This window comes from Cynoglossus semilaevis, chromosome 7, assembly GCF_000523025.1.
Source record: "Cynoglossus semilaevis isolate Cse_v1.0 chromosome 7, Cse_v1.0, whole genome shotgun sequence".
NCBI classification, from domain to species: Eukaryota; Metazoa; Chordata; class Actinopteri; order Pleuronectiformes; family Cynoglossidae; genus Cynoglossus; species Cynoglossus semilaevis.
In genome coordinates, this window is record NC_024313.1 from 6,535,120 (window position 1) to 6,546,626 (window position 11,507).

The following is an 11,507-nucleotide window of genomic DNA, read 5'->3' on the forward strand; positions in this document are numbered from 1 at the left end:
GACTCTGCAGACAATATTTTGAGCCTCCTAAAAATAAGTAGCCTAATTCCAGTATACCAAACCAATGTGAGGGACAAATGGTTAATTCTTGTCATTGACATGAAAATTAAAAGTTTATCCTGTTTAATGTACCAAGTCAAGAGTGCATTACTGGGTGGCACTAAAATTAGGATTAAGTAAGGACATTGGTATTCTATATATAGTCTATGATAATGAGCACAGGGCTGTAAATGGAATTGTTCACGACCCTAAACAAAGGTAATTATTTAACTTATACTCTCTATAACTATATCCTGACAAAAAGAAAAGAAATGGGTTGGGGGGGGTAGATAAATCTGCTCTGTTCTTTAACTCAAGCCTTCATGGTTCTGCTGTCTTTAAAATAAGTAAATGTTAATTTGTGATAAATGTGATGTTTTAGTATTTAGTCTTAACTTCGTTTGTTTCCTTTTATTTAAAACAATAAAAATGTGATTTTTGGTTGGTGGTTGTTAGACTGGTGGTACAAAAATGAACTAAATTAGAAAAAAAAATTGATTATATATTAAATGTAATAATTTTGAATTTTATCACTGTTTCTGGTCTTGTTTTTATGTTACTGTCTCTTTAAATGTGGCGGGCTGCCCTGTTGTTACTGTGCTGGAAACCCCGTACTGACTGCGAATGGACCCAAGATGGCGGAATACTCACAGCGGGACTAGTTAGCAATTATCTGAGCAAGACGTCAGGAATGAATGGCATATAGCATTGTGCTGTATCGCATAATCCTAGTTTAATAGCACGATTAAAACTTCTTGATTCGGCTATTCAAGAGGATGCGTGAATACAATTATGGAGAGCGCGGTCTCTCCGCGGCCCCGAGCCAGAACATGGCGGAACACTTCGGGCAGAAATAGCGGCTAACACTTTAGCTTGGTGCCGTTATTATTCAGACCCAGATAAAATTATTGCCTTGTTAGATGACGCGCCGTTTTTAAAATACGGACTTGGAGTAATGTAATCGGTATAGGAATATGATAGTTTCTCTTCAACTGGCTATTTTGAACATTGGATATGTGGCTCGTAAGTACTTAGCACACTTGCTATCCAGTTTGCTCGATAGCGTTAGTGGCTAACGTTGCCCTCAAGTGTACAAACTGTACTAATAGGAAGGTGCCGTGTTTGTAAAGGTAGTGTTTGGTAACAGGTGGGCTTATTCTAAATATTCCAATTTTCACTGTAGGTTGTTCGGTTAATGTGTTTTTGTTGCCATTGCCCTCAGCAATGTAAATTAGTCGCTAGCTTTCTATCATGGTCTGCAATCTGATTTTGTGTAGTTTGTTGTCTGCGAACATGGTAAGATAAGTTCTGAAACCGTCCCCTTAACATCACCCGGTATCGTAGGGTCGACAGCGATATTGATCTGGGGTTTTCCTCTAGATGCCCATCCAGGTACTTCTCAGTTAAATAATTTGATAAGCTGTGTTATACAAGTAACCTGAACGTTGTGGCGTTACGACGTGAAACAGACAACACATAAAAGCCAACGGGAAGTCTCTTTTCGCCATCACAATCACCTGCCACGATGACGGACACTCGTCGGCGAGTTAAGGTCTATACCCTGAATGAGGAGAGGCAGTGGGATGACCGTGGCACCGGGCACGTCTCCTCGGCGTACGTGGAGCGATTAAAAGGGACATCTCTACTTGTGAGAGCTGAAAGCGATGGTAAAGTGAAGTAAAAGTGATTAGATTTCATGTGCTGATTTCCAAACAACAATTTCTTTCATTCTTTAATTTCGTTTTCTGTTAAACTTAACAGGTTCCCTTTTGTTAGAGTCAAAAATCAACCCAAACACAGCATACCAGAAACAACAGGTCAGTACAAATCATGCTCTATTATCTTTCTAAATCGCACCATTTCATATATTACATGTGGATTTTGTTCTTAAGGACACCTTGATAGTATGGTCAGAAGCAGAGAATTATGACCTGGCACTTAGTTTCCAAGAAAAGGCTGGCTGTGATGAAATCTGGGAGAAAATTTGCCAGGTAAGTGCGCTGCTTAATGTTATTGTGTTTTCTATAATTGTGTAAAGTTTAGTGAAAAATCTAGTTGTGCTTTATTTACAATAAACTATTATTCAAAGTTAGTGATTTAGTCAGTGACAACATTTGGTCCTTATAGTAGAACCACCAACAGAAGTGAAACCAAAGTAGCAAATTGTAAAAGCAGGCTGCTGTTTATTTTGAGAACTTTATACTTCAATAATAGTTGCAGTTTCTCATCAAGTGATTTTTTTTCTTCCCCTAAAGGTCCAGGGGAAAGACCCATCAGTGGACATCACACAGGATGTCGTGGATGAGTCTGAGGAGGAGCGCTTTGATGACATGTCATCACCAGGTCTGGAGTTACCACCGTGTGAACTCAATCGCTTGGAGGATTTGGCTGAGCTTGTGGCATCATCACTGCCGTCTCCGCTGCGGCGCGAGAAACTGGCATTAGCTGTCGAGAACGAGGGCTACATCCGCAAAATCCTGGAACTGTTCCGCATGTGTGAGGACTTGGAAAACAGAGAGGGACTGCACCACCTTTATGAAATAATTAAAGGCATCTTCCTGCTCAATCGCACCGCACTCTTTGAGGTCATGTTCTCTGAGGAGTGCATCATGGACGTCATTGGTTGTTTGGAGTTTGACCCAGCTCTCCCACAGCCGCGACGGCACCGGGAGTTCCTCACTAAAACTGCCCGCTTTAAGGAGGTTATCCCCATCTCCGATCCAGAACTGCGTCAGAAAATACACCAGACATATCGGGTGCAGTACATTCAGGACATGGTGCTGCCCACGCCCTCTGTGTTCGAGGAGAACATGCTGTCCACCCTGCACTCCTTCATCTTCTTCAACAAGGTGGAGATCGTGGGCATGCTTCAGGTGAGATGTTCAGAAAAGTTTTTATTGGAGATAAAATGAGAATAAAATTATTTGGTACCTTCCCTAAAATCTTTCTCTCTCTTTGTGTGATTATTAAGCAATCAAAAGCAGGTAAAACAAAAAAACCCCACAAAAATAGTATTTATGTGTAAAATTATACCATTTGTTTTTTTGGCTGCTGATGCTTGCCGTTAAAGCTACTGTGCCAGTCTTTTATGGTCATGTGACCTTTGTGTTTTTGTACTGTCAACTCGGCAGTGTTTATGTATGGCAGTCTCCATAGAGATGGAGAAGTGTTGTGTAAATCAGTAATGCTGTGGTAGAGGAGAACTGGAACTGGTCTGCCGTTGACTGTGAAGTCAACACAACTGATCCTGTGCTTTTCTCACTCACACAACTGTAATTTAAGTTTAAAAGTATAAAATAATTTGTTAAAAAATACTGTTTTCAATGAATAGACGTTTATTGTACAGTATCTTGCATGTATGTAAGCAAATAAAAACAAGTTACTAAATGTTTCTATATATTTCTGAATTTAAACCAGCCAATGATACTGTCATATTATAACACCTTTATTTTTTTTGTCGGTTGCAAAGTTGTTGGTATATTTGGATCTAGTTTTAAGTGTCTGGAGTTTGTTTGGTTTGTATTATTGTTTTTCTTTCTTCCAAAGATCATGATGTTCTTTAATTGAACCATGTTTGGAGAACTTTTGTCACCTTTCCTTTAATTCATCCTGACTTGTTGGAGGTCTTAATTCCTCTCCTCTATTTTGATGCCAGGACGATGAGAAGTTCCTGACAGACCTCTTTGCACAGCTAACAGATGAGGCTACTGATGACGACAAAAGACACGAACTGGTACGCCAGAGATTATTTGTCAACTCTCTTGCCTTTGTATTTATCATTTCCTGAGATTTTTCATCTTGTTGTCTTTTAGGTTAATTTCCTTAAGGAATTTTGTGCTTTCTCACAAACATTACAACCTCAAAACAGAGACGCCTTCTTCAAGACATTGTCAAACATGGGCATTTTACCGGCACTTGAGGTCATTCTGGTGAGTGAAGTGTTCACTGGAATTGACTAACTTTCCCTGATGAACTAAAAACCCATTGACCTAATCAATAGTAACAGGGAGTTCTAATTTGCCTGTTTTGTATGCAGTTGTTGACCACTTTATAACAGTATAACATTCTTCAAAGATGTGCTTAAGTAAAAGGATACACTTATGAAGACTGACATTTTGAGGTTTTCCAAGTAAGGAGCTTGGGTATTTCGTACTTCAGCGTGTACAATAGACAGCAATTAGTAGGGTTGGGCACAAACACTACATGTCACAATGGTATGGGCTTCTGTAGAGTCTCCGTGTTCGCATTGAAATCACAGCAAACATTTCATCATCTTATGACTGCTTCTGAACTGTCTGAGATTGTGAAAGTCTGTGTTTTGCTCTTTCAGCTGCAGTGCTGCAGACAGAGGTCTGAAAAAAAAGCATGGATAATAACCAGCCAGTGTTGTCAGGGTGGAAGTACCTGTGTGTCTTTCATCACATTGTTTCTTTTGTCTTTCACCGTTGTGATTTGACTGATAACTGCTGGAAAAAGTTTTTTTTCTAAAGTCTAATAGTGTGGTGTTCTTTTTTTTTATTGGGTGAACTGTAACAGAATCACTGCAGAAGCTTCCACTCCATTCAGAATATTAGCGGTTGAGAAGTCTATGGTGTTTGTTTTAGAGACGTCCGTTTATTGATCTCTAAAGAGAAGGTCACACTTCAGTGAGAAATCTGATGTTTGTTCACCAAACAGGGAATGGATGACGTTCAGGTGCGTGGGGCAGCCACAGATATCTTCTCTTATCTGGTGGAGTACAACCCCTCCATGGTACGAGAGTTTGTCATGCAGGAGTCTCAGCAGAACGATGATGTAAGTGTCAAACAACCTGACTTAATGTTACTTATTTAGCTGTCTCTCTTGGCTTGGCTTTTATATCCTGATAAGAAATTGGCAGCTTCTATATGTATAATTATCATTGTTTTCTCACCAGGATATCCTCCTGATCAACCTGATCATCGAACACATGATCTGCGATACTGACCCAGAACTAGGTGGGGCCGTGCAGCTGATGGGCCTGCTACGAACTCTGGTAGACCCCGAGAACATGCTGGCTACTGCAAATGTAAGCCAGTTCGATGTCCCGTCAAGTACAAAAACGTTATCATCATTATTTGTTATTGTCTTTTTAAAAAAAATGAAAAAAGTGGAAATGACAAACGAGAAATTAATTTTCCAAATCCTCTTTTCAGAAAACGGAAAAGACAGAGTTTCTGAGCTTTTTCTACAAGCACTGTATGCACGTTCTCTCTGCCCCACTTTTGGCCAACACCACTGAAGAGAAGCCCAGCAAAGGTACTAAATACCTGAGAAGTCGTTTTACGATACGTTAATTTGTTGCTGCATTTTCGACCCTCTGTGTAACGACGCGTCTTTTCTTCAACAGATGACTTCCAAACATCTCAGCTGCTGGCTTTGATTCTGGAGCTGCTAACGTTCTGCGTTGAGCACCACACCTATCACATCAAGAACTACATCATTAACAAGGACATTCTCAGGAGGGTACTGGTGCTCACAGCCTCACAGCATGCGTTCCTGGCTTTATGTGAGTCACACTGCCAGAAATAGCTCCCTTCATTAATCTCCCTCTGCCAGTGTGGACGGCCTTTGTGACTCCCAAGTTTTGGAACTCTGAAGCTGAATATTGTATCTGTACATTTGAAAACTCAGGTGCCCTGCGCTTCATGCGGAGGATCATCGGTCTGAAGGATGAGTTCTACAATCGTTACATCATGAGGAACTTTCTCTTTGAGCCTGTGGTTAAGGCCTTCCTCAACAACGGGTCTCGCTACAATCTCATGAACTCAGCCATCATTGAGATGTTTGAGTATGTCCGTGTGGTGAGTATCGCTTTATGATTTTGTTTATCATTTATATTTAATTTGTTGCTTTTGTTTTTTACTTCATGTGAAATACATATGTTTTCTACATGGTTTTGTTTCTACTTATTGTGCAGCATTTGTGTCTTCATGTGAAATACATATGTTTTCTACTAAAACTGTGTTTTCTCTGTGTTTCCTAACATGGTGGTCCTCTTATCAAGTCTACCAAATTTCTCTGTTTCCTAACTTGGTGGTCCTCTTATCAAGTCTACCAAATATGAATTATCTGATATATCTGAAGTTCTACTGCTTAGACAATAATGTTGTTCAATAAAATGTCTATGAAATATACACACTAGTTCCCCATTTTAATTTATTTGGTGTGAATCTGCTCTCTCCCTTCTTTCACTGTCCCTTTTTTTGTGGCTCTCTGTATCTCGCCTCCTGCTCTCTTTCTTTCTTTCTTTCTTTCTCTCTCTCTCTCTCTCCCCCTCCCATTGCTCCCAGGAGGATGTGAAGTCTCTCACCGCTCATATAGTGGAGAACTACTGGAAGGCGCTGGAAGACGTCGACTACGTCCAGACGTTCAAAGGCCTGAAACTGCGATACGAGCAGCAGCGGGAGAGACAGGACAACCCCAAACTGGATAGGTGAGAAAAAAAAACAAAACGTGGGGCGACTACCACTATGATTACACTGTCACTGATGATTTATCCAGTTGGGCGGTCCTCTGCCTGCAGGCATCTCCCTTTAAATGACAGTAGCAAAGTAAACGTGACATCTCAGTTACATCTCATCAAATGGTTCACTGCACTGTTGGAATAATTGGTATATTGTTTCTTGTGCATCATGTTGGAGTCAGGTGTCACCTGTAAGTATGTGTTTATTCTAAACAGTAAGTGTATACTGTTACTTAAGTAGACGGTATGTTTCAAATTGCTTTGTAGAAATCTGTACACGTAAGTCACACTGCACTGACTTCGTAAGTTCGACTATTGTAGTTTCAGTTCAGTTGTGCATTTGCACAGCCAAAATGCTTGTGTTGGGCAATTGTTAGCTCATCAATAACCATGGGCAAGTAAAGAAAATGTTTGTGACATTTATTTCCTGTAATCTAAAGGAGTTAAGGTTTATCTTAATGGTTTTATCAGACTTTGAGAGAGTCACACAAGACAATATTTTTTATTAACATCAAACACACATATGTAAGCATATAGCCTTGTATATATGCTTATGTGAATCATAAAACCACACTTCCCAGACTAGTTGGTATCAGTTCTAAAAATGTGAAAAAAGCCAAAAGCTCTAAATTGATCATTCATAAGCAAATATTTAATATTTAAAAATTTCCTCAAATGTTGCTGCACAAAAATACAAGTCCTGCTCTTAAGTCTCTGGTCTCCGGTGTACCAACAATAACCTGGACTACAGGCATGACTGTCCAACTGTAAACAACTCACTGTAATTTTTAGAAAGCCACAATTATTCTATATGTGGAAAAGATGTCCTGCTTTGTCCTGGTGAAAATGTCATGGAGTATTGACCTGACGGGAACGCCTCTCTCTAACCAGTGGAACTGAGCCAATCAGTGAACACAGGTGTCTGGTAAATTAACGTTCAAGTGAAAAAAGAAAAATTTAAATTTAAGTTTTTATTTCATTTTTAGGAGGTTTACCAACTTGACTGACAATGTGGTTTGTATGGAGGTTAAACGGAATGTGATGGTTTGCATCAAAAAATGTTAGATCAGAGACACTAACAAAGCCATTTAGATTGTAGGTTTGAAATCCAAGCAATTAAGATAATTAAGAGTTGATGTGCTTTGTTTGGAATCACTTCATAATCAGCTGCATGTGTTTTCAAAACAGCATGCGATCAATCCTGAGGAACCATCGTTTCCGCCGCGACGCCCGGTCTCTGGAGGACGAAGAGGAAATGTGGTTCAACACGGACGAAGACGATTTGGAGGATGGCGAGGCGGTGGTACCTCCCTCAGACAAGATGAAGACGGAGGAGGACCTCATGGAACCAATAAGCAAATTCATGGAGAGAAAAAAATGTAAGTTTCACTTTTAAAACCTGTGTTCCCCTAAAACCAGTCACCACCAGCGTGTTGTAAAATTATAACACAGAATTGGTGTTCACGTCAGGATCAGTGATCAACTCATCTTGTTAATTGCAGTGAAAGACACAGACGAAAAAGAAGTTCTGGGGAAGTCCAGCTTGTCAGGAAGACAGAACCCCAGCTTCAAGCTCTCCTTCTCCGGCTCCACTAAAACCAGCCTGTCCAGCCCCCCATCGTCTGCCTCATTGAATCCTGGATCCCCGGGTTCACCTGGGTCACCGGGCTCTGGGGCACGCAGCTCACCCTCCACCACCACGGTCACCACGAAGGTACTGAATGTGTTTATCAGTAACGTTGTCGACTCGGTCTTTGTTGCGTTGTTGATTTTTTCATTAACAAACTTCAGTGATTGTTTTGTCTCTGTTCTGTTCCCAATAATGTGTGAACTGTTGAGTTTTTCATTTCTCTGAGAGCTTTAATGATGAAATTCACACATAGACTGTCAATGTTCACACTCCTCCCACAGCGCTTTGGTGCTGTAATGTTTTTGTACTTGTTAACTTTGTCTAAAAAGAAAACGTAAAAAAAGTTATTTTGAATTTCTTAAGAAAACTAAATCTTATTAGTTCTTTTTTTAATGAGATGCCTGTCTGGATTAAAAAATATATCAGAACAGCATAAAGTAGACATACTTTAGGATAGTGTGTTTATGTTATAGATAAACCCAGATGTTCATGTTGAGAGGAAGTAATACTTTGTAGCAAGCCAATGCTAACGCTTCAATTCTATGATGACTCTTGACTTTAATTGTTGCTGTCCTTTGTTGAAACATTTGCCAAAAATGTGTCTGTAAAAGATGCTTTAACTGATTTTTTTAAAATACTGATTCTGCTTTAAAATGAACCAGCCTAGTTAAATGTGTGTCTTTTCTTTTCTAGGGAGGTTTAGTGGGACTGGTGGACTATCCTGACGATGACGACGAGGAGGAAGAGGAAGAGGAGGATGGAGAGAGTAAAGACGAACCGTTGCCACCTTCCAAGAAGTCCAAACTGAGCTCCTAAGGAGGCGTGGCTGTCTCTGCTCGTGCTCTGCTCGAACAGTATCAGTGCTTAGACTTTACACAAGAATGATCAAACTGGTAAACAAAACAAAAACAAAAATGAACGAGGGCGCGCCACACTCCTCCGTCAGCAGGCGGCCAATTGAGGAACAGACTGTGAATGTGTGGGAAAGCCTCCTCTAAATAGTTCAAGACTCGTTTATACAAGTGCCAATCAGGAGAACCAGTAACGCCTGCAGAGTAGAACGTACGAGCGAGTGACAGCCGCGGGGGGGACAAGGTCGCACTTGGAAGATATTTGGTAAACGAGGAGCGTTTGGAACTGAGCGGAGTTTGGTTAAAAAAAACAACAGCAACTCGAGGAAAAGACCACATGCCGGAACACGTACAAGCAGACTAAAATCCCAGAGAAGAGCCGTCAGGCTCGGAACATAGCCCACTGCCCCCCGCCCCTCACTCAGGGAAGGACATCACAGCGGCCCACTCGGGTCAGCCAATTCAGACCCAGAACCACAAAACGCACCCACTCCCACTGCTCAGAATCCTCTCTCTCTGCTCTTTCTCCCTCCTTGTTTTGTCTGTTGATTTTCATCCCTTTCTTGTTCCAGTTCGTTATGTTTCTAAGTTAGTACATAGGACCAGACGGTAGGCAGCGGGTGACAAAGAGCTGTCTTTGTACTTATTTGATGATGTCATCAGTTTCATCGTTCCTCAGCGGATGTTCTTTCTCTGACTAGAGAGCAAAAAAAAAGCCAGCAGTTTCTTCATGTTTTTTCTCCTCTGTTCCCTTTTTTATTTGTCTCCTGTTTCTGTTTGGAAATGAAAAAACACAAAAAAGACCTGCCTTTAAATGTTCAGGACGTTTTCAGTCACACTTGAACAGGTTTTTTAAAAAAAGACCTCAGTAGGTGAGCTAGTTTTATCCTTTTTGCCCTTTGAAACTGCAGATTTTTTGGAGAATTTGTAATCCCGTCTTGATTAAAGATTGAGTGGAATTCTAGATGTGATTTTTTTTGTCATATCTTTTTTTGTTTTCATTTTACATGAGTGTACACTTAGTTGTTCAGAATATTTGGGACCATTAAAAATGTTCTTTGCTGTAAGGTGTCCATTACCCTTTGTCCTGACTGGCTGATCAGAGAACGAATTCAACCAATTGTATCAACGTTATACTGGTGTGGGGAAAATAGTAGCAATGGTAATAAGCAGCAAAATAAGGCCATTCAGTGAAATGTTTCATACTTGTTGCATTCCCAAATTGTCCACCAGGTGGCTCTATTGCTCTATTTATGAGAAACATTAGGACGCGCCTGTTACCTGCCCTCATGGGTCTCATCATCTTTATGCGGTTGAGTTTCTCATTAAAGTTACGGCCTACAGCGTTCCTCACGGAAAGGAAAACTATTTTTAAACAGTTGTTCTTGGAGCCAAAGGCCAGTTTGAAGCTCTGAGTGGTTCGTCAGTGAAGTGATGACATTGAATTGGACCTAAAAGCCTCTGAACAGATAGATGGATAGACCTTTATTTATCCCTGGGGAATTTCCTTTGGGAAATTTAGGAGAATTCAGAACAGAACCGAAAGGTGATAGTTCCAAAGATAACCAACTGAAACCACTGAGGTCAAGATGTTTGGTTTAGAACTGGGCTTCAAAAATTATGAGAAATGTACATTGTTATGAAATAATTTAATGATTAGGTTTGACAACTGATAATGGGTTTTTAAAATGTATTTTATTTCAGGTTTCTAGACTGTGTGTTTAAGTTTTTTTTATCTAAAAATACTGACATTTGATTGGTGGATGAAATGAACATTTTTAGTAGATCATTTAAAAACAATGGACACTCAATGGAAAATCAACGTCAACACCTCCCCTCTCACCTCAGTGGGAGTCTGAGTGAGACAGAAAAACCAGCAGCATCAGGCCCACCAAGAAGTCACTGTGTTCTTCCTCCAAGTGCATTGTGGTCCTCGAACATTGCTTATTAATTAAAAACCCAACAGACCAGGATCACTCGGTGCTCAGTGTGCAGCAAGAGCCGTCACACAACGCCTATTAAGGCTCCCATTCACATGAAAGCCATCTCCAGACAACAGCAGCTTTTCAGGAGTGGCCCTCCCTGTCAGCCTCTGCTTGCTCCTCAGCAGGAGTGTGGCAGAGTGTGTGTGATCTCGCTCTCGGCCTCTGGAGAGGCCAGTCTGCTGCTGATGGTGCTGCTGGTGCCAGCTAATGCTCCACCAGAGAGCTGGCTCCACTTCCAGGGCCACGACTCCTTCCCCGGCTCGGCCCGCCTGAGTGTCTGCCAGGCTGAGGAGGCTCCATCGGAGATAGTTCTGTCCAGCTTCCTGCGGGGCCCATGAAAAGCCTCTTTGACAGCTCTCTTTATTGGCTTCGCTCCAGGAGTGTCCAGTCTGTCAGTTGTCAATTCTGTCCCTCTGTATGTCCATTTTCTATGCATTTGTCTGTCTCTCTGGTAAGAAACGTGTCCAAAGATCCTGGAGAAACTGCCAAAACATCGGCCCGCCTTAGATTAAAGTGTC

The 11,507-nt window shown here is 41.0% G+C and overlaps 1 protein-coding gene across 2 annotated transcripts; it reads left to right on the plus strand.

The window, feature by feature from the left end:
• Nucleotides 1–638: 638 nt before the first annotated feature.
• smek1 (SMEK homolog 1, suppressor of mek1 (Dictyostelium)) lies at nt 639–10,075 on the plus strand. Of its 2 annotated transcripts, none has more exons than XM_008313103.3 (15): nt 639–1,706; nt 1,801–1,856; nt 1,932–2,030; nt 2,295–2,912; nt 3,695–3,772; nt 3,852–3,968; nt 4,717–4,833; nt 4,955–5,086; nt 5,214–5,316; nt 5,408–5,566; nt 5,692–5,861; nt 6,351–6,493; nt 7,712–7,902; nt 8,026–8,237; nt 8,847–10,075. In XM_008313103.3, exons 1-15 carry the CDS (start codon nt 1,565–1,567, stop codon nt 8,967–8,969), a joined length of 2,460 nt encoding a protein of 819 aa, XP_008311325.1. In that variant the 5' UTR covers nt 639–1,564; the 3' UTR covers nt 8,970–10,075. The 2 variants fall into 2 exon arrangements, with proteins under 2 accessions (XP_008311325.1, XP_016889314.1); XM_017033825.2 differs by having other exon boundaries at nt 6,354–6,493.
• Nucleotides 10,076–11,507: the final 1,432 nt, after the last annotated feature.